This window comes from Camarhynchus parvulus, chromosome 2 (assembly GCF_901933205.1).
Source record: "Camarhynchus parvulus chromosome 2, STF_HiC, whole genome shotgun sequence".
NCBI classification, from domain to species: Eukaryota; Metazoa; Chordata; class Aves; order Passeriformes; family Thraupidae; genus Camarhynchus; species Camarhynchus parvulus.
The window spans coordinates 123,247,388-123,271,404 of NC_044572.1; the positions used below are offsets into that span (position 1 = coordinate 123,247,388).

Below are 24,017 nucleotides of genomic sequence, written 5' to 3' on the forward strand. Positions count from 1 at the left end.
CAACTTACAGTTTACAAAAGTGTTTCTGCTGAATCGCATGAAATTACATGTTCTAATTTAGGCTTTTTAGGGTTTCAACCAACTTTGGGATCTGGTTTTGCACACAACCGTTTTTTGCATGGTGGGCATTAGATAAATCCTGCTGAAATACAAAGCCTTCCACTGTAGACACATCTTGTGCCAATACAGTGCATTTTATGGCTGCACAATTTCCTCAAAGCTGAAGGGGTGAAAGCACATGCTCCTTATAAGCATATGCACCCAAACTGCAGATTTTGCTGCTGTACTGGGTTTTTCTCCCCATAGACTTGGCTGATTCAGCTGTGCTTAGAAAATACAACAATAAGGACCTCAGCAGTGCCACTCCTCACAGTGAAGGGTCTGCCTGCTTTGGCCTGTGGAAGGGCACCATGGGCAGACTGCAGGCTGCCCAGCCTCCCTGTGCAGTCAGCAGGGCTCAGAGTACGTGTCATGAAGGAGCCTTGAAACATGCATAAACAAAGTCAGGAGAAGTGCCTGTATTGGTGAAATTGAATCCTCTTATGGAGAAGAAAATAAGGATAAGGCATTAATTAGTACCACAAGTTTGATCCTTACTCATTTTTGCTTGAAAGGCAGGATCAATACTACATTCCCAATACTTCAGGAATGGCCACAGTAAAGCTGAAGTACATAATCACTTCCCTTTTCTTTTTACCTAGACTTTTTTTTGGTCCTGTTTAGCCCACCAAATGTTCTCAGTTTTAGCTTAGGGGTGTGATTTGCTAACACTCAGTGTCTACCTGTGCTCCAGGCTTCTGCTTAGGGGAAACCACCAAATAAACATAATTGTGTACTTCCTTCACGGCAAAAGAAAAACATAATTAGATTTTAGAATGAGTAGAACTGTTCAAACTGAAGTTTGCTCTGAAAAAGGTACCTTTCTTTTTTATACTCAGTCCTCAGTATTTCCTCAGTCCTCAGTATTTCCTGCTAACTATTTAAATACTCAGTCCTCAGTATTTCCTGCTAACTATTTATACATAAGCTATGTTGAAAGTGAACCATAAAGTCCTGGAGCCTTACCCATTGCAGCTGGAGCAAAGGAAGATGAGGAAGGTGAGGAACAAGAGTGTTGTCATGGCTGCCAAACTTCCCCACAGGATTACATGGATCTGTCCAGTGCCTAAAAAAACACCCTCTAGCCCCATGGTACTAGCAGGAGCTGGTATCACTTGGGGTTGAAGAAGTTACTCCTTGAAGAAGACTGACATCTGTGCTGCATGCACCTTCTGTTTCTGCAGAAGGAAAGAAGAACACCATCAGAGGTTAAGAGAAATTTTGAAGATAATGAATCTGACAGCTACAAGTCTGGCAGGAGAGATTTTCAAATCCAGATCTTATGAAAACAAGTTTCAAGTACAAGCCAGCCAGCCAAAGAGATTTTCAGCTACATTTCTGACAGTAACATAGAACAGATCTGTCAAATATTAACACAAGCTGTTACCTATCTACAATCTCAATGTGAATAAAAGGTAGTACAGCATCTCTGTACTTGTATCTTGAGGAAAATATTTATAAATCTGCTTTGAGGCCCAGAGTAATCTATTTTGCGGTTATATTTGCAAATTTTATTGAAAAGTGAGCTTTTGAAACCAGCTCCAATTTCTGCAGAGTTAACAAGCCACAAGAGAGCTGCAGCAATCATTCACCACCCTCTCTCTCAGTCTCTCCTGCCTGCATGTGATTGGAGGCTTAAAGTGCAGTGACAAATAAACAAGGGATGTCTTTGAAAGGAATACCACAAAAACCTTTCTCACAGCAGATAAGATCCAGTCTTATTTCTGTGTGACATGCTTATTTTCTTAATAGTGCGTCTGGAGAGTAACAATACTGAACTTGCTTTTTTAGCTTCTCCCCACCTGAGTCTGAGAAAACAACAGAGCAAGGTAAACAGGGTGTTTTTTAAGAATTTGAATAAATACAACTTTTGCTACAGCACAGCAGCCCATGAGGAAGACTCCTGGGTAAATCCTATTTGTGACATTCAAGTTTTGGTATACAATATATTCTAAATTTCTGTACATACATTTAATGCAATACATTATTGACATGGCAAAATTAAAAAGAAGTTACTAATGCTTCACTTCTGAAGGTATCAATTCCTCCATAATCTGAGAACAGGTTATGCAAAGCCTATTTACAGGCTTTCAGCCTGACTTGATTGATAAAAACTGAAATAGAATACAATGGCTAAGAAATGAGCAGATATATTTTGGGAATGAAAAAGTAGCACAAATATAAGATTGACAATGTCTAAAGCCACTAATGACTTACTTTAATGCATATATTTCCTTTTTTTTTCTTTTTGTATAGAAAATATGTATGTACCTATATTTATTTCTTTGCAGCAGAAGCATCCTTTCTAAAAACAAATTCAAGTAGGCACTAATATCATACTTGTATACAAAAACATATCACCATTTTGTTATTAAAATCTTACAAGAAAAAAAGATTTATTCCCAGAAAAAGGCCACTCAGATCAAAGTAAATCTGGTGAATCAGAGAAGATATTAGCTACACATAACTAAGTTAGGTGACAGGGTAGCTTGGGTAGCTCTTACAAGTAACATTTCTGTTCCTGCATAAAATGGACTCATTCATTTCACCCATGCAGGATCAGACTTCTGAACGCCTTCCAAGAAGAACCTTACTAATTTATCCACAGTGGATAAAAGCATTTTTAGCATTAAAAAGCATTAAAAAACTTTTCCCTTTAGATAATAATGGCATTGGATATAAATCAAAATGGGAAGAAACAAACAAAGATGGGAAAAGTTGCTGATCCTGAAAAGACCAATTTCAAGGTGCAGTTAAGTATTTTTAGTTTGGTCAAGAAAGAAGAAAGCCAGACATTGTGTAACTTCTCCAAACCCCTAAATGCACAGGAAGAACAGGTGCCACACACCTTGGCAAAGCACAAACATCTCACTGGTGATTTTGAGCACTGGCGCCCAAGAGCCACCTCTCCTCAGCGATGACCACTGCCAAGCAATGTGCCTCTCTGGTTGTCTTGGCAGAGCCTGGAAAATCAAACACTTAAAAGCAATGGCAGATCACTCTAAAAGTTGTGTATGCAGCAGATGACACAGCTCTGCTCATCCCTATTTTAAAGCCCAGGTTGGGTTATTTCTACAGTGAGTCACAGTCATAGCACTGACTGTGAAATGGAGAGGCCTTAAGGGAAACGGAATCAGGTTTAGTCAGGAGAAAACTTGGTGTAATGCCCACAAAGACGTCTGTGATGTCATGCAAGGGCACTGTGCATTGGTATGGATTCCTGTAAAGGTGATGGACTGTCCTCATCTAGAAAACATGACAAAGCACACTGTGCTGGCTGCCTTAACTAGCTCCAAACACCTGTTAAGATGGTTGAATAGAAAGTATTTCCCTTTTAAACTTTTCTTTTTTGCGAATTTTCAAAGATATTTTCTGCCCTGTTAAAACTTAGAAAAAATCCTTAAAATATATTTTTATTTATTTTGTCCAATCCTTTTGCCTTCAAAACCCCCTAATTTTCTTTCTTCCTTTGAAAAAAATGATGAAATGAAAATGAAATGTAAAAACAAAGGAAACTGAAAAAACACTTTTTCAGCATTTTTGGTGTCTCTTCTTCCTTGGCTTTCCCAAGAAAAAAAAAAAAGACTGCAAATGAAAAAAAGAAACTTTTTTTTTTCAAATATTGAAAGAAAGAAGAGAGAAAAAAGAAAGAAAGAAAGAAAGAAAGAAAGAAAGAAAGAAAGAAAGAAAGAAAGAAAGAAAGAAAGAAAGAAAGAAAGAAAGAAAGAAAGAAAGAAAGAAAAGAAAGATAGAAAAGAAAGAGAACAGAGATTTAAAGTCTTTTATTTAAAACAGAAACACATTTTTATTTTCTTTTAGAGCAGACACAGACCTGTCTTGAAAGATACTTAAATTATTTTTACTACTCAGTTCATAATTTTGTATCTACTCTGAAGAAGGATACTATACTCTTAGAAGACTGAATAATCTAACTTAAGCTAATACTGTAAGGAAAGTGTTTTTTAAAAATTCTAAATATATATTCCTAAGTTTCCAGGACTTTAAATAAAGATAATATTTAAGCTAAGGAAAGCTAAGGCTACATGGGGAGCAGCCCCATGGAAAAGCTCTGCCTTTGAAGGCTTCAGTATAGAGTTAGGAAGTGTTGGGATGAGCTGGAGCAGATGGAGCTCAGACTGAACTTCAAAAGGAGTGAGATCAGAAAGAGTCAGTCAAGGAAGACCTCTATGAGTGATGTCAGGAGTAAAGCACAAGACATGAGGCATCCCACAAGGCAGAAGTCAAAGCAGCAAAGGGAATGACCAAGGCCAGAAGATGTAGTTAATTTACAGGAAAGCAGCACGAAATGCTTTGACTATATGCTGAGAGAAAGAGGTCAGAACAGGACAGAAAAGCACAGTGGCACTTGAACCAGGGGAGGTGACTGCTGCAGACACCTGTGCAAGCAGAACAGAGAAATAACAGGAACAGACTGATGACAGGTGAAGCCCTGAATGAAGGAAGCTGAGCAGGCAAAATGTGACAAGTGATTCCTCTTAGCTCCTTGAACAGCAGGAGTTTAGCATAAGTGCTAAAGGACCTAGAATCTGCTCAGCACACATGACAACCAGAAGTAAATACAATTATAACATAAAAACATCTCAGGCTTCCAGTACCTACAGGGGACTTCGAAGAAAACTAGTGAGGGACTTTTTTTAAAGGGCATGTAGTGATGGAACAAGGGGGAGTGGCTTTAAACTGAGTGTAGGTTTAGATTAGATCTCAGAAGGAAATTTTTTTTTACAGTGAGGGTGGTGAGGCACTGGAACAGGTTGTACAGAGAAGCTGAGGATGCCCCATCCCTAGAAGTGTTAAACATCAGCTTGGATGGAGCTCTGAGCAATCTGGTCTAGTGAAAAGTGTCCCTGCCCAGGCAGGTGAGTTGGAATTGGATGACCTTTAATGTCTCTTCCAACCCAGGCCATTCCAGGATTCTGTGGTTCTAGATTCACCCTCTGTGAATCGTTACCATGTAGTGACATCAGAGGGCTTACTCCTTCTGTTTAATGCCTCCCAAAAAATCAGGCTGAAATAATATTCACCCAGGCTGGGGAATATCCCAGGAGAGCTCTTGGAATGCTTGAAGCTGGACCAGCACCCATCAGCTGCCCCAACCAGCCCTGGACAGAAACCTGGCAAAGACAGACTGAAAACACAACTGCCTGAAGTCCCTCTGCTTCCACTACGTGAATGCCTGGACACTAAAACATCAATACCTTGGATTTAGGAGATGTTCCAGAGGTTAGCCTTAAACAGAAACTTATTTGAAATCATAATGATGGAACAACAAGCAGCTAATTTTTAAGAGCTTTCTGACAGCTGAAACGCCTGCTCTTACAATAGAAAGTGATATTGTGCTGCCCTCTGGTGAATCTCTCCGTTCGGGGTCTGGGATTTGTGACTCTTAAGAGGTGCTTCAGAGCTCGGTGCAAACTCTGGATTTCAGTGGGGCCCTTCATCTGTCAGGCTCAAAACCTGAGTCCTACCTCCACCCCTGCAAGTCTGTCAGACTCAAATAGTTCAACCTTGCAGACAGACACTGCTGAGACAGAATAGTGGCCAATGGAACTGACTGGGGTTTTAAAAATTATTTTCCCGTGTGACAACCCTTTAAAGATGAAGATTTCTTCCACTGTACCCTTTCCACAGAACTCTGCACACAAGTTGTTGGGGACGCTGAACTCTTAAAAAGAATAACAGAGAAAGGCCTGGAATATGAAGATAAAAACCTTGGTTATTTCATCTATGGCAAAATCTAAACAACAGTCTGCATTCACATGTGAAAGTCACTACCAGTTCAGAAAACGAATCTTTACACTATATTGGATAAAATTTCTTCTTCTTGTGGGAACTTCTTGCTTTTTAGACATCAATATTTGCCATTATTGAAATCCCTATGATAAATGATGCCTGTAGCCATTCCTCAAAATTGCACTTAAATGCCCAATTATATTTGTAGTTTCAAAATGACAGATATTTTGTTGCATAACCCACGCTTTTATGGTGAATAATGTGTTATTTTTGCTTGCGGCTGTTGCAGGGATAAAGCAGAGCTGAGGCAGTTCAGGATGAAGTGATGATGAGGAGAATGCAATTTTGGTTCCAAAAAACCTGTATCTGCAGTGAAGCAGATAGACAGGCTGCAACTCTGGGGAGCACATGAAGCATCAATTTTAACTGGTGGGGAAGCTGCTGCAAAAGTTTGGGGTGAGACCCGAACACCTTTGAAGGCGTTCCTTCAAAGACAGGTGCATGCAAAAGACCCAGTGCACTTCAGGTCCAGGATCTGGCCAGGATTTTCTGAGCAAAGTCCTGCCTGGGTTGATGGTGGCACATGCAAAGGATGTGCTTGTGATAGGCAGATGCCACGCTTTGGTGTCCCGGCAGGAGATGGCAGCGTGTCCCTCTCCCACCACCTTCCCCTTGGTTCTGGGTTTAGAGCAGCTTCATTCACATCCTGCTGCAAAGAACTCAGCCCATGCCTTCCAGAGGGAAAAGAGTGGGAAATGTCAACAGCTTCACTTCTCTGGGATTCTTAATGAATTATAGATGGAGCACAGGCAAGAGACTGAATTGTTCTGACAACTGTGCGACTTTGGATGTGAGAAGCCAAACGCGAGAGGACAGGAGGGATTCACGGAGGCTGCGGGACTGGGGCTGTCAGGCTGTGCTCAGCTAACGGGGGCACTGCCCAGGTGCCTCATGTGCTCACCCCCGAGCTCTGTTAGGGACTCCCTTGGGAGCTGCTCAGGCTCCTACTGCTCTCTTTGCCCTGCCACCCCTCTGGCTCCCAGGGCTCTCAGTTATCCACTGTTAAACTGCAAAACAGATCAGGGTGATGAGAGAGTTTGGAAGATCCCCTCCACCCCACAGCAGGCCTGGCAAGGAGCAAGGAAAGTGGGAAAGAAGGTTGGAATTTTTATATGAGATTTTTATTACTCTGGTAGCAATGCCCCAGAGAGCTCTATTAAACTAGAAAATGGGGAAGTGCAAGATATGTGAACCCACAAACTCAGACAGGAGTTGAGAAGTATGAAGCAATGTCTTGTCGACATCCAGCTGCAAATGCTGTCATTCAACCACAAAACCAGACCAGAAACCTGGGCTGCAACAAACAGGCAACAGCAGAAATTGTTCTGCACATGTGACTAACACCTCTCAGTGTAAGAGCCTTTCATCTTCTGTTCCTCCAAATCCTGAAAATACATTTTCTCTATGAAGATAGCATCCTACAGGAGACCAGAGGACTTACCTTACTCCTGCTCCAGATAATTCCCTCACCAGCTCAGACACCAGCAGGCAGAGTATGCCTCCAAGGGCCCAAAGACTGAGCACACCCCTTGTATGTGACACCCTCAAGGCCACTTTAAAGAAAACATCTGAAGGCAGACAATCCCCAACTCCTGTACCCACCACAGCTCACACCAAACTACACAGCTCATTTGGAGAAGGGGGAGGACGTGGCAATGCACTTTGCTCAATCCATAACCATCTCCATGTCAGGACTGGTCTCTGCATGCAAATACCATGGTGTTGGCAGGAAAATGCCATTTGTGCTCCTGAAACAGCCCTTAAGTGTAGCACTGTGCTGACCTGTGTTAAAATGAAATCAAAGCACCCTTCCTTCGCCTAAACAACCTTCCTTTAAACCTCTTGATTTTAAATTGAATGTGTTTTCTGACCTTTTCCACTATGTGGCCAAACCAGGCTTTAACTGCAGAGTAGCTGGAGGCAGCTGGAGTGTCTCCTTTCTGTGACTTGCCACAGTTGGTGGATTCCTGACTGCATAACCCAATAAGACATCACATACATGCTTAATGACATCATCAGGGCTGCATTTCTTCTTGTGTGGGCAAAATACCTGGGTCAAACTCTTCACAGGTATCTCCTACTGCAAGTCCTGCCAAATTTGGAGCCTGTCTGCAGAAAGTGGTGGGAGTTGTGCTTTAGTGAACAATAAGGTTGGGTCCATTGCAGTAAATGAAGCATATTAGAGATAATTGTCTTGTACAGCCCAAGCCCACAATCTCATACTTTCCTATTCTCCACAGAATGGGGGTTGTATTATCTTCCAGGAGTGGTCCCTGACCAGAGCTAATTCCTGAGTTATGCATGGGATTGGCTTTGGGAAAAAGCCTTTTGCCTGCAGCCAAAATAATGCTTCAGGCTGTTATAACTTAGTAAAACCACATTTTTTGTGTTTCATACTGGGCATCTGATAACAGTGGGTCCTTTGGACCTTAATCCCCCTGTACTACTCTTCTTTCAGTACTTCTCTTCTCTCAGTACTTCTCCACACAGGACATGCCCAGTTTTCTATCTGCTCTCCTCTTCCTCTCTCAGTTCCCAGTCCTGTTTACTGCCTGAGGCAACCACCTCTGCTGCAGGTGACAAAGACTAATTAAGATATCAAAATAGGAATAAGTGTGCATGAGAGCCTAATAAAATAAATATGAAGATACCAAAATTTTATCAAAAAGAGACATTTCAGATAACTCTCAGGCATTGCCAAATTAAAATAGATGATACTATGGAACAGCTTGAATACACAAATGTGTTCCTTGCTTTACATTAGTAGTAAGTGAATAAGAGCAATTGCAATTAAATGCTTCTGGAGACAGTAGGTGACAGGATTGCTGTTTGGACTGAGGTGCTGCCTGGCAGAATGTCTCCTAACACCACAGTGTTACTGGAGTCAAGATAGTGAACTTTCTTCACAGGCACTTAAAAAACATCATAAAACATATTTGTAATTGGGCAAATTGCTGTTTCTGCATCTGCAATGGCTTCTTTTGGCTTCTAGCTGTCTAAATGTAGATCCAGTACTGAGCTACACAAACCTTAAGACTAAGATCCCCTTTCTCATGCAATACCTAGTGCATTTTGCTTTTAGGGTTCCTATGCACTAAATCAGGACAAATACTTTCCTACAACAGGTTAAAGCTCTTCTGGTGGTGCAGTTCTGTTTTGAGCTGCTTGGCTTGGCAGCATCCAGTTATGAGAACAGTTCAAGACAGACACATCTTATTCCAAGCTGTGAAGACCAGATGTGCACATAATTAATGCCTGGTCCTGAAAGCCTGACGCTGGAAGGAATTACTGACATGGACTGAGCTGCTCTTGCAGGCAGATGAACCTTGCAGAGACTGTGCACGCCATAAGCCTTCAAAACAGTTCATGATTCTGCTTTGCAAGGCAGCAGAATAATGAGGTTCTGATCTAATCTACCTGTACCTACTTCAGAGATCATGGCTGGTTTACCAAAGGATGTGTGTGCTCTATAATGCAAAACCAGATCTAAGACAAAACTGAACAATCCCAAACCACTGGTCACTTTTAACCCCTCCTAAACCTTAACATCTTCTAGAGAGAAACCAAGCCTCCCTGAACCCATCTATCTGTGGCAGTGCAGGAAAATTAAAAAGCCTCTTGCAGCAGCAAAGGCTGATCTATGCCACAATCTGCATTCATACTCCAAGCAACTCATTCATGCCTTGTCAGACCATGTCACCTCAAGGTTAATGTATTCAAAGTTGACCTGACTTCTACTGCCACTCTTTCCTTTCTACTCCTACTAGAATTCTAGTAAGTGCACACAAGCCTGCAGTGCAGACAGCCTCTCCTCTGAAAGAGAGAAATTTGGGAAAGTGGAAAGAGTCAGGAAAGTTGTATGAGCAATTAAGTGCGTGAATTCAAGGGCTCGCTTCAAGACACTTCAAGAATAGTTTTCCTAAAATGATGGAGGATTTCAGAAAATAAGAGATGTCACCAGCAAGGTTTCATACCAGGCTGTAAAACTAAATGTTCAAAGGAAGATGAGCATAATTGCATGTGAATGTGATTATGTCCCCGTAAAACACAGGCTGCATCCTGGGGTTAATACACATGCATAATTATGCACCTAACCTGTCACAGAGCTATCACATTTATTTCCCACATTCACAAGGTTTTTCTGTGTATAAACCATACACAGAAATCTCTGCCAAATGCAGCTTCCATTATACATCAGGCCCTGAGCAAAGAGGTTTGTAACAAACGTTAAAGCTCACAAATTAATTCCACAGTGGCTAATAAGGTTCTCCCCATTCCACTACCAGCAGTACAAACCTCCCCAAGCGCAAACAGGGAGAAGGGGAGTGCTGAGGCCACAGCTCTCAAATGCAGAGCACTGCCTGGGCTTGGCCAGCTGCTGAGGAAGAGACCCATAATGAAGCCTCTGTGTAACAGCTCCTAGGAACAGCACCACATATTTTCCCTAGGCTTTAGCAGCCAAATAATGACTGTCTCAAATGTGACAGCAGAAAAGCTTTATCTGCTGAGTGACCGTGCCAAAGATTACAGCTTAATTGTAGCATTATTGTGCTCTTTCCCACACCCCCACAATATCCCATATTGCTTTCTGGCTGCAGCGAGGCAATTAGACCACGATTACTGCATATTTTAGAGCATATAGAAATGAAAGCTGTCTTTGTGTTTTCCAGCTCTGACACAACTACTCCTGATAGCTTTGCTTTTCCTGGAACTAGATGCTCTTCCATATTAAACAAGGCCTGTTTATAATTTCACTTTGCTGTTTATGTAATTCTACCATGCCAAATCCCCTTTCAGTTTTTGCAGTGCAACCACATTTCAAGCAACCCTTTTGCCATCTCAGGTAATAATAATGGAAACTGAGAAATTCCCCCTAGCTTGGGAAGTAGGCACACACAGAGTTTGTCTCAGTCATCTGACCTAAAAGACCTCTAAAATCCATGGCAATTGTACTTGTTCTCAAACTGCTGTTTGAATCAGGCCCATGACACAATACAAGTAGATGGTACTTTTCCAAATGCTACTCCCAATTTCCAAAGGACCCCAACTGTATAAAGTTACCAAAGATTGCAAAATATGCAGCAGCAAAACACTATGCTTTGGTTGTCTCCAGCGAAATATTGCTCTTTTTAGTTAAAAAAAAAAACCTCCTACTTAGAATGAGATTCCACTTCTGCACATTTACATTTCTAAAACCAGGCTTTGGTTTACTCAGATGCTATCTACAGGGTCCCACCTGTGAGATCTCACCTCTGTTCCCATCACAGGAGAAGACTAAATGACTTCTACTAATACCAAACTTTCAGATTGCTCAAATTGTATTACTTATTATGACAATAACTCTACCTAAAATGAGAAATTAAAAAAATGTATCCAACTGTTGGGACATTACAGCCTTTTAATGTGCCTTGAGTGAGATGCACCCCCAAAATGAAGCACATAAACATCATCCAAATTTTTTAAAAAATTAATCAAAATAATTTTAAATTCAAACAGCCCAGATTACTGAGTGCCAATGCTACCATAAAATCTATGGATATAAATGTCTGGAAGACAGGAGTGTTCCAGGGAAGTTAAGTGATGGTCCTTGGAGGTAGAATACAAATTAAATCAGAAGGGCCTGTTATATTTATGATTAAGTAATCTTGAAACAAAATGAATTAGTGAGAATTGAGCTGTGTGATATCCCACAGCAAGAGAGGCAGCTGTGATTGGACTTGGTGACAAATCTATTTGAAGAAAACAGAGTTCACCTTACCATGTGCTTTGTATAGGTGTAGAGTTATTTCAAGGCCAAATTTCATTTCACTTTAATTGATTCAATAAAATAATATTTAACTTTTTAGCATTTGTATCTCATTAGGAATGCGAGCTTTTCTTAAGCATTTGGTGCATATATACAGAGCCTTCTTCATTGCTGGAGATGGTCCCTGTCTTGAAGAGTTTACTTTTTGTCAAGATAAGACCAACATAGCACATGAGAGAATCCCTGACTAAATAACTTCATTTTCATGAAAAAATGTCCAAGACAAAGAAGGATTTGGTGGGTTTTGAAGAGCTCTGGCAACTTATCCAGATACCTGGTGTCCCCACTCAGTGCTGCCTCTCCGTGATCTTTGTTTTCTCTGAGTTGGAAACACAGCTATGTGTTCCCTGAGGGAAGGTGCCACCTTAATTCAATCTTGTAAAAATAATCTAAGCTGGCTGCCTCTATGCTCTGCATGATCAGTAAAGACTCACTTCTTCCTGTGGAGAGAGGGGTACCTTCAAAGTCAGCTGTGAAGGTCATTCCTCATCTCTGACAGAGCAGTGACCTTCCAGACACCTAGAATGAGGAGAGGAGATATCTATAAATCATGGACAAAACCAGGGGAGGTTAATGTGTGCTGACCCACTGGGAAGGGCCTCAGATGCACTCCTCTGAGCTGACCTCCTTGGCTGACCCATCAGACCAGACGATGTGGATAACTGACCCTTTGGGCAGCAGGAGCAGCCCTGACAGACCACACCTTTTCACAGCCTCACTCTGTGGCACAATTTCATTGCAATTTCTCCCCAAGACCAGCATAATGACATTGTTCTGCCCTTTCAATTGGAAGCAGAGCTGGGGTAAATGAAAACATCACTTGCTTTTGACAGTCCAGAATATCCTGTGGATTCACCTCCCCACTGAGCCACACGCAGTGTCCTGCTTGGCACTTGCAGCAGCATGGAGCAGGGAGGCAAAATCCTGTCCTGCCCCCCACACCAACATTGTGACACATGGTGCATTTTATCCACCTTCTCTCCTGCTCTGCAGAGTGAAATATAAAACCCTGGGCTTGACCCCAACAGACCTAGGCAGCAGAAACTAATCATGAGTCCTGCAGGAGTGATCTACGAGCTGGGTACCACCCCCCTCAACACACCCAAACCTCTTACTGCTTCATCCTGACACACAGCAAATGCAATTATGAGATCTAATCAACTGCAACTAATGTAATTCTGAAAGTCTCCACAGCTAACGAAAACCAGGTCTTCCCCTTCTTGATTTAATTGAGATGTTTGGTTGTTCACACAGCGTGGAAAAGAAACCCTCCATAAAGCTTTGTATGAATATTGCATTTGCATATCCAGCCTGTCACAGTATTGGGCTCTTTTTCCTGGCTGTTGGATATTACATGGTAGGAAACTGTCTGTGAAGGGACTTCAGAAAATAAATACTTTCTCACATTGTTTCAAGGGAAATCTCCAATCTGAATGTCATCTACTAACTACCACTTTGTAGCCTGAACTTGGCATAAAAAAGCATTTCCTTAACATGAATAAATCATGATCCCTAGTAAAAATACCCTCCTCCTGCATTAAAGCAAGAATCAGAAGACAGAATTTGGCCCGTAGCTTGTAAACTCAAATTTGTTGAATAAAAAATGACTGAAGAAAATCCCTTTTCCCCCCTTCCTCCAGCGTGTTCTTCTTGTTTGTGGGAACTCTGCACATCACTTTGGATGTGAGGAGTCTCCCGAGACCACGTCGAGAGCTGAAACCCCGTCAGGGGGCTCGGAGATCTTGGCATGATGCCCGGAACACTTGGTGGCTGGATTTTGATCCTGCAAATGAATTGCCAGTTTGGTATGAGGGCTGGAAGGTCACACAGGTTTAAAGGGTGTTTTTATAAGGTGTACACAGGGTGAAAATATAAGTTTTAAAAATTTTGGTATAAGGGTAATGGGGACAAGATGGAGGGAACAGGGCGTGTCTCGTCCTTCTTCTTTCTTCTTCTTGTTCTCCATCTTCTGCTGTGATGTTGGCACTTGGGGATTGGTTTAGAGTAGAGGTGCACTGTCCAACATGGGTGATGGGTATTGGAAGGTAAAGGTAAATATGGTATACGTGATTTGTAGTATAAAAGACAGCGCAGCCTTGGGAGTGGGCGGAGAGCGTCGTGGCTGCCTTGCTGGTCAGACCTCTGTCTGGCAGGGAGAAAATTTTGTAGATAAGATTTAATAAACAATCCAAAGACTGAACACCAGAGAGTCCAGTCTCATTCTTCAGAGCCTGGGGTCGCTCCCTGGACCACCCAACTCACCTCGGGGGCAGAGAACAAGCAGCCGACCCCAAGACTTGTTGCCTGTTGGAATTGGGTTTTTCTGCAGTTTAAGCATCACTATTGCTTCGAGACTTCCCCTGCCTCTGTGCTTTCCTGTGTCATCATTAGCATTACTTTCACAGGAGGCTCTACAACATGGGCAGCACTGCAGAGAGAAGGATAAATACATCATGCCTCCTGCAAAAAGTTTTGCTGCTACCTTGAGTTACGAGCTGCTAAAGCATGATAACAGAGAAGCAGTGGCTGGTAGGCAGGATAAGCAGAGTGCTGCATCACTTCATGCAATCAATAACCAGCTGGGCTTTGCTTCTCCCAGGTTTCTCTGCTGTGCTCACCCAAATCATTACTTTTCCCCCACAGAATGTAGTCTTGCTAGGGTTTTGAAAGAGAAGACTAAGTCTGAGATTTGATGAAAGCCTGTCAGGATACAGAATAACTGCTCTCCAGAGACAAGAGAGACAGTCAAGACAGACCAGGTAAGAACAATCTTTCACCAGTGATGTATGAGGGAAGAGCAGATAATAAGCTCAAAACCTTTGTAGGACTCATCACAGTAAGCAGATGTCATTCCCCCAGCAGCTGAGAAGTCTCCAGCTGTGTGGGTGTGACCACAGCAGGCACAGCAGGCCTGGGCCCACAAAAGCAGACCCTGCCTCTGTTCCTGTGTGGCCAGGAAGCCTCCACCTCTGTTATCCTGCCTCTTCTTGGCACCTTCACCCACCCTCTGCAACCCACCCAACCCTGTTCCTCCTTCCACAACTGCCCCCTCCTCCTTTCCAAAGGCCACATCAGTGTTGTCACAGCACCACAGCTCCATGAGCTCGGTGCTTCTGGCAGAGAGTGCAGCCACCCTGACTATTCACTGAGTATTTCCCACCCTGGGCAGCCTTTTTGGTTTATCACTCCTCCTTTGGATTATTTTTCTGTAATAATGTGCTGATCAAACACTCACAAACTCTTTTTAAAGCTACCAGTACTGATAACAACATATATTGATTACTTTGGTTATGGCCTGCTGGCATCAGGATGCCCAAGTGGTGAAGAAAGTGCATGTCAGAAATACAAAGAGCAGATGCTGAGAAAACATCCTCTCAGAGAGAGAATGGAATGATAGGAATTAGGCAGTAGAACAGCTCACCTAAAATGTGTTAAATAGCCTTAAGCACTATACCAGACACAAACATACACAATAATGAGCAGTCAGCTGAAGAACATATACAGCTACAATACACCACATCCCACCCAGGAATTTCAACAACTACTTATTTTTTACAATTTATCATTACATCACTGTTATAACATCCTGTTCAGGTTCCATTTTCCTGAACCAAGGAATCTGGATTTCATCTGCTTTATTCTTTGAGAAATATGCCACGCTCAGGCCTCTTGTAATACATCCTGAACATGGTTCATTTTAAAGGATAACCTAATGCTGTATGGTGAAAAAAGCTTTTTCATCCCTTTTCATCACTTTGGGACATAGTTTTATTGCAAAGCAATCCAATTCTGCAGAAGGAAACAGTTTTCAAAGAAACCACTTGTAAGTCAAGAGAGTGACCATTAGTTATTGAAAGCTGAAACATTTACAGGTTGATTTGATGGCAGTAACAGTAAATTAATTTTTCCTTCTGTTGAAAAATTTTCTTGACTGCAATGAACACCTGGCAAACTGCCTGACGAACAAAGGACATCTAGCTCTGTATTTACTTTGATTCAATACCAAATTTATGTGCTACTTTCAGAAAAAAACAACCATGCCATTCTTTTAGAGAGTCCTTTTTGAATTTTCAGCAGACATGAATTTGGGGCAGCTGCTAAACTACATGCTTTGCTATGTATTTCCATGAGTTATTCAACCAACAGAAGAATTGCAAGACTTAGTTCATCTGGAAGAAAGCAAAAACAACAGAAAGACTCATCACGCTACCCCAGTTTCACAAGTGTAAAAATAGCAGAAGGTGCTAACAGATACTATGTGGGTAAGAATGATAACTAGATTGGCGTTGGAGAATTTATTCTTAGAAAAACCCTCCTTTTGGAATTGTTACAGGCATGCACTGACCCAAATAGATCATGGCTCCTATCATTCCCTAGTGCATGCGAACAGATAAAATGCTGACATGCACCAAAAAGGTTTGGGGCAAAAAAAAGCAAGCACAATCTGCACGGAAACTGCCAGAAAAAGGAAAAGCACAGCAGCTGGGACACAACTGCTAACAGGCAAAGACAGCACTGCTGGCAAATGCAGGTGAAGTGAAGGAAAGGAAAAGGCAAAATGATGTTGGGAAATGATGTCAGCCAAAGAGATGGAGAAAACAAGCCAGTCACCATAGGGTACCTACTGCTGTCTCAGAAGGACAGGCATTTCAGTAATTTCAGGATGCACAATTTCTTCCACTGGGCTGGTGCTGCCCAGTGATCAAGCCTCAGGGCCACTGATGTCCCTCTGGTGCAGCTTTCTGACTTGGCTTGGCTGCCCAGTGGCTGTTTTGTGGCTATGCAGGTAAGGCAGGACAACTGGGAGACCACACATCAAAGCCACAGTGCATCTCACCAGCTGAGTTACAGAGCACAGCACAGAGTAACACGTGCAGAACTAGTTTTCTCTCCTTCCTTCCTCAGTCCTTCCATAGGTTTTTTATTTTCTCCCAGCCAAGTCCCAGCCAGCTCTGCAGGCTCAGTGAGGTGTCACACTTGTGACAGGATGTGTGGAGTCAGCCACTCATCATGAGATGCGTGAGATGCCCAAGTGTGTCTGTGTGTGAGTGACGTGTTTGAGTGTCCTGGGCTTCCAGGGGTACCAGGTAATGGAGCCTCACAAAAGATGCAGGACGCAGCCCAGGGGGCCATTTAGTTGCCTAACCACTGGCAGCTAGAACAGCCTGAGCTGCCTAAAGGCATCCAGGATGTTGGGATGTTCATGCAGATGTGTCCACAGAGATGAAATGATGCCTCAGGTTTTAGCTTTTATGTTTCTCAGATTCTGTACTGCTTTAGTGTGTAGTTCTGAGCTTCATATTAGGGGATGGTAAGCTCTCTTCACAGAGCAGCTAGACAAAACAATTCCTTCTCTAGCTGGGGACCAAGGACAAACTATCCAAGTTTCAGGCCCAAGAGCATAAACAACAGTGAAATGAAGAGAGAAAAAAAAAGGATGGCACTTCAAAAGCTAAAGTTACAATTGAACAATTAACTCCAATATGCAAATGGACTAAAATTTATAAAAGCGTGAGACCCTGTGACCAGTTGTCTATTTTTGTGACCATTTTGGGTTCGTCTTGGGTGTAGCCGTGACTGGGCTCTTGAACTGCCCAAGGTGTGTCCATTGAGGCCTCCTAATAAATCCCTACATTAACTCTGTCTAGTTGAAGTGTCTGTTCTAGGTCAGCCTCCACAAGGCATTAGAACAACTTGATGCATGAACTGCAGGAGATGTGTGTCCTTCTGGAATGGCAGATGGAGGCCAAAGGGCACAGTTGATGGCATTTCAACCACCATTCACTGCCCTCTCTTTAGGCAGTGATGAAACCTGCACCTGGATGAGGGCAGCAGACATGGCACAGGGCCAATTCTCACACTTCTCAAACAGCTATTAAGAAACGACGAAAAATGTACCAGGGCACCTCAAATGGCACCAGCTGCTTCTGCAAGAGCAGCTGAAGGGGGCTCTGATTGCCACTGACTATAACAGGGCCTGAAGGTGCCCTGCAGATACTTGCCTAAATTTAGGAATTTTCAGTTGCACTTGAATCTCACACCAGTAATGCTATACTTTACTATTGTACAGGCACAAACATCTTCCTCTAAAATAAATTCCCACACAAAGCTGAATGCCCTTAGTACTTAAATCCTTCTCCAAAAGCCAAAAGGATTTATTCAGTGATGAAACATTTTAGTCTAATATCAGAAAAACACTTTTCTCCAAGTGAAACAATGCCAGAGCATCACACTCCTTCCAGCTGGCAGGACACAAAATTAATGTCCAGACTTTCAGAAACGTTCACTATCACAGACCCTGTAATGTTTAATTATCTGATGGTACTTAGGACTTTGGGTAGAAAAGAAAAGAAGCAAATAAAACAACACAAATCTAGTCATCATATGAATATTTAAGACCCCTCTGCTGGAGCATCAATGTGTGGGCTCATATCAACATTGTGTTTAATGTCCCTATGCAGCTACTGAACACATGTATAAGCATAAAATTAGCAAACAACTATCAAAAGACCTCTTTTCAGGCAAAAAAAAAATCCAGTTCTTTTCCCTTTATGAACATTTTAAAACAAAGTGTTCTTTTTTTGTGTAATTTTTCTCCATTAAAATTTTATGTTACTGCAAAGAGATAGAAGGCAGGGAACTTCTGGCCCAGTTTTGTTCCCAATTGCTCTTGTATCATAACTGGAGGCAAAATTTTGTTCTCTCTGTAGAATTAAGTACAACTGTAGATTTCCTTTTATTTAATGCAACATTAACATACAGATATACAGACTCAAATATTAAAACTAACGTACAGGCAACACTTCTCCAATTAGCTCATATAAAGGTAGAATAAATAATTAAGCCTCTTGCTATCCAGTTAAAGAGACCAGCAACATTTCTAAAACTACCAGAAAATGCAGAGATGTTAAGAAAAATAAAAAAATATTTCTGCTGCAAGAGAAAGTTTCCAGGAATCTCAAAAATCTGAAGTCCAGTCATGGACTTCTTTTGTAGGCTGTTCTTGCTTTGTCTTTAATACTGGTGTGCTGTTACTAATAAAATAGCTCAGTGTCCTGCAGTTGGTGCTGAGGACTAGTTACTGTTTTCTGGAAGTAAGTTCCAACTGAAAATGTCAGCCTTCAAAGTAAATCAGCCCAGATCGAGCTCTTCCCAGAGTAAATCTATTACACCCCAGTAAATAGATGAGATATAAATAAAGTAGGAGCTCTGCAGAGTGTAAATCAGGCATTGCCACCATATTAAGAGGCTTATGGCAATGTTACTGAGCAGTATTTGTTTTAAAGTCTCAGCAGGCTTGTCCTGCTGAACGTTTTGTGTAAAACCATCTGCCCAACAGACAGAATCGATCTCCAAGTGTGTCCTGCTTGGTTTGTAAATTTACCTACTGTGACTAAGTACATAACTCATTATTAAAAACAGTCAGACCTGGCCTTTCCTGAGGGTAAACTAATGTTTCTCATCATCCTTAAAAAAAACAACACACAACATGAGATAAGGAAGCAGCAAGGCATTTAAATAAGAGCTGTTATTTGAAAGACTGACTCCCGTGGCCTGAATCAACATGCAAACATGGACTCCCAATCATCTTCAGAAGATAATTATTATTCATAATTGGCACTTTAAAGCATTTTCTCAGAGCTGTGCAAATATTGACTAATTAGCCACACCAGAATCCTGTGGGGTAGGCAAGCAGGTACCCTAATCCTCTTTTTATCTGAGTGAATTGCTGGGGAATAAAACCCCAGCCCTGACCTGCTGCAGGGGAGGAGAAGGTGGGGAGGTTTCCAGCCCCATTCCCTTCACCCAGGCCACCCTGCTCCCACCATGGACATTTTTTCTCATCTAGAGAGGGGATGAGATGAGCTCTATACTAGCAGAGCTCTGGAAATAGTGGTCAAACCTCAGTTCATTAGCTAAAGTCCTGTCAAGCAAAAGGTCTGGATATTCAAATGTCAAAATAAAGACTGAGGATTTGATACAAGTACATGCAGTATTTATATGCAGCCTCTTCTGCTGAGGAACACTTAAACAATGATGTACTGCACAATTATGGCTTATTCTTGGAAATAAAACATTACACTGGTATTTGTAACTAAATAGGAGGAAAAGAGCTCTATATGTATGAAGTAAGACACTTCTTTCCTTAAAGTTCAGAGAAATCTCATTATTCACATTAGGAAAGATTAGGCTGAAGAAAGTGTGGTGTCCTGTTAGAGCCTCCAAGAGCTCTGCCTTCACCATGCAATAAAATACACCAGGCAAACAATATCTTCAAGATGGGTCTAAAAATGAAGATCCTTGGAGGCCACAGCAGCTAGAAATGAATACTGAATACATCCTCTATTAAATCCAGCTCTTTAATTAAATTGCCTGTAGGAAAGCAACCATTAGTGATTAGTGTCTCAGGTTTTCTGGTTTAAACCAGCAAACACTAATGATGGCTTTATTCTAGAGCTTTGTTACAAATCACCACATTCAGGGGCACAAACAGGTCTTTTCCAAATAACTGTATTATTACAAGCTTACAATGTACACAAGATATGCAACAAGAACCATTTTTATTTGGTGTAATCCTGCTTTGTCTATTGAAATAATTGGTCATATGTTGTGTCTAATTTCAGCTACAATCTCTTTAGGGCAAAGATTGTGTCCCTATGGTTTTGTAAAGCCTCATTCACAGTTATAATGGTGTATAAATTAAATAAATAATGAGAAATTATGAACTGTGGGAATTTATTCAGCATTTATCAGGAATTCACAAGTGAGGATTTGCATTTTTTTAAAATGGATTTTTTAAAAGATCTTCCAGCGATCTGGTTCTGTCCTCTGTTTTAGAAATTGGGAGGCGCCTTTCAACTGTAGCAACTACTTAGGTAAGAATAATAACAGGAAAAAAAACAGGTTAGTGTGGTGACTGGTTGAATAATAAATCCAGGGTTATTCCACTCTGAAGCTAATTCTTCTACATGGTTCATGCATAACAGCTTTTGAGACAAGCAGGTTTTCATCCGTGGTAAAGAGCATTAAGATGATGGTATTTTAACTACTGCATTAATTATCTACTCTGAGCAGGGCTAGACAAAACAAATAGTAGGAGTAGAACAGAACTGGATGCCTTAGTGAGCAAAATTCATTTAAATGCCCAAACCAGAAGAGTACAGATGAGGTGGCTTGGGCTGCAATGTGATAAAAAAGGTTTCTGTGCTCAGAAGGTTTGGAGAATCATGGAATAGTTCAACAAAAATTAATATTTTATACATTTGGCATTCCAAGCCACTTATCCCACATGAGTCCCCCAAATGCTGGAGCAGGGGTTGAGGGATCATGGCCACAGCAAGAAACAAACTCTTGGTAGTAACAAGCCAGTCTTAAGCCAAAGCAAGTCTATGCTAAAGCTCTGTATGCTACACCACTTTTTTTTGTGTGTGTGTGCAGTCATTTTTTTTTCCTTTTCAGGAGGAAGAAAAAGGGGAAAAAGCAAGAATTTTTATCTCAATAAAGAAGTATGCTCATGCAAAGAAGCACTCAGTTTGCTCTGAGGAATCAATGAGCAGCTCAAAGGATCTCAGGAGTCTGCTGGGCTCCCACACCTGGATCTGGCAAGTTAGTGGGAACACAGGGTGACTTGGGTCTGTAAGAATAAAAAACAAATACTAGAGTGAGTGCCTCTTTCCAGGTACCCAGTGTACATCTATGTTAGGTAAAACACAGCAATAAAGTAAAATTAGTCAGCTGTGTTATTAGAAATGATAATTGTTCTGGCTGGCCTTTTGCCCTAAGACCTGCAACTTCCCAAGCCTGTAAGGTGAGAGGTCTGGTCCCCACAGCCTGAACATGTAATTGCAGATGGACATGCCCCATCCTTCAAGATGCCAACCCAAACTCATCAAATGCCTAATTTTTCTCATTTTTCTTTTTGGCTAACAGAACTAAAACCTGCAAAGGGAACAGCGTGTGAAGTCAACTCTGTACACTAAGATGGAAAATGCACTGATTTGCACAGAGTTAATAACATGCCCTAAAATGGCCATTCACCCTCAAAAGACATTAGCATGTAATAGCAGCTGCTTATCCTCTGAGTGCAGATGAATATTGGAAAGAGGTGCTGAGAGGCTTTGTCCTAGAATTACATGTCACTGGTTTAAACATGATGTGTGGAAATTATTTTAATTGCCCATATTAGTCCAGGGCTGAAATGGTCTGGTATTGTTAGGAGCAGTGCAAATGTCTTTCTCTGGTCAGGGTGTTGTGTTAGAAGAACATGTACATACCTGAATGTCTAGAAAGCCTCACTACAACATGAAATAAAAAACCAAAAAATCACCCCAATAAAATAGCTTTGAAAAATACCAACTAGTTAATGATGTTTTTTGACTGTCTTACATAGAAAGATTCAATTTCTTGCAAGTATGAGCACTGAAAGAGCAAGAACTGCTATTTTTGAGATAAATGTTACAGTTCAAATGTCACAGACTGTATTACAGACATTCACAATTGGCTCTGAGATTTAGGAAAAAAAAAACAACTTACACTGTTGTATGAAGGTTGGCAATGATCACAGTGCTAATGACCATGGGAGAAATAAGGGATTTTTTTTTTAAGCATCATTATCTAGTGGCCTTGAGTGCTAATCAAAACAAGGACTATAATGCCTGCTTTAATGGGGTTTGTCTCAGCAATGCTCCTAAATGGAATAAACTATATTAAATCCAGACAAGCTACAAAGAGAGAGAGAGACAAATGGCAAAACAATACACAGAAAACGTAAAGATTCTTTTATCTATTATTAACTGAGTTACCATCCATGACAGTCACAGTTAACTGTGGTTTTGTAATCCATTTGCTGAATTGTACAGCTAGAATAGAAATGTTGTCCTTCTGTTTAAAACAACAGACTAAATAAGGCCCAAATCAACCCACAAAATGGCCAAGCAAAGACTGTATGTAGACAGGCTGCATGTCCATTTTCTTCTTTAAAATTCAGGAAAGCGCCTCCTCTGGAATTTTTTCTCAAAGTAGAGGGAATCTGATCCCACTGAGGTAGTCCTGCACATAAGCTGAGCTTCTCTGGACCACAAGAAGGATGTCCTGGGAAGACAAAGGGCCCCACACTGTCCCTCACTGTCCCAGTGCTGCAGGGACAGACACTAACTGATACGCACAGGCTTTGGGTCATCCTCCTAATGTTACAGGAAGAGGCACTGAATGCCAGGACAATGAATTCATCACCATCCTCCTCTTCCCCGTCTGCCTTGTATCTTTGGCCTTGCTCATCCCTCCTCCTCTGCATATGCTGACCAAATGCAAAGACAGGCTGAATTTCTTCAGCTTGATACCTCAGAGGATCAGTCACATTTGACTTCCTCAAAAGCAAGTAAATAGGTTTTCTGATGCATCTATTTTGCTGTATTTCTCACACTGCAATGGGAGGATGTGTAGCAGTGGAGGGGGAAGGCAGTCTATGGCATTTTGGGCAGATCCTTCAGGAAGAGGTGAAAATTTACTGGTAAAATGACAGCCAAGGTATAGAGGTAGTGACACTTTTATGTTCATTTAGATGCAAGAGTGATATATTTCCAGGAGTCCAGTTTTAAAAGGATGGATTAGCCCTTTGTTCGTGGTATACACAAAATGCAGGATCATGCATCTTATCTTGAAGAAATTTTCAATAAAGGTCTTTATGAACTGAAGCTGTAGCTTAGGGAACATAAAATTCATTCTGTAATTAATGAGTGCCCCCCAGTATTACAGAGAAAAAATTCCTATGGTTTTATTGCTTTTGTAAAATGCTTGTTCTCCAGCTCTGAAGGGACTGTGAAAGGTCAGAGGTGTTGAATATACATGATTTATAAAGTCCTCTGGGATGAGATGTGCCGTGTAAATATAAAATATTATTAGAGCATACTCTCTTTAATTCACATACACTGAAATGGAATTGGCTGTGCCACAAAAGCAAAACTAAGAACCCAAGTCAATCTGATGACAGCAGATTGTCCAAGGCTATTGACAGTCCAAACAGCAGAAGGATAAATTCATTTCACAGACATATTTACCTAATGCTGGAAGTTACTGCTATTCATCTGGAGCTGGTTCTATGTAGATATGAATGTGAACACTGTGTTACACAGAAATGACTGAACAGGCAAAGATGGTGTATTGCTCTGTACCATGAGGAAAGAGGGGCTTCTGAAAAGGCTGCAGGCACAGGAGCAGCCCATGCAGCCCATCCACCTTCTGCAGAAACTCTGCCTTGCCCAACTCTGTTCTCAAGTGTGCGCCAGAGATGCCTGGGATGCCG

At 41.5% G+C, this 24,017-nt stretch overlaps 1 protein-coding gene across 11 annotated transcripts in view; it reads right to left on the bottom strand.

The window, feature by feature from the left end:
- PAG1 (phosphoprotein membrane anchor with glycosphingolipid microdomains 1) overlaps positions 1-24,017 on the bottom strand; it is a 112,870-nt gene that overhangs the window by 21,828 nt on the left and 67,025 nt on the right. For 7 of the 11 annotated variants that reach the window (XM_030968268.1, XM_030968258.1, XM_030968221.1 and 4 more), the window contains one exon: positions 1,066-1,277. In XM_030968268.1, coding sequence (XP_030824128.1) covers positions 1,066-1,190 — 125 coding nt within the window. In that variant the 5' untranslated portion in view covers positions 1,191-1,277. Of the gene's footprint in view, positions 1-1,065; positions 1,278-2,947; positions 3,063-12,150; positions 12,236-24,017 lie in introns of all 11 variants that reach the window. The other 4 variants (XM_030968287.1, XM_030968248.1, XM_030968239.1 and 1 more) reach the window with 2 other exon arrangements.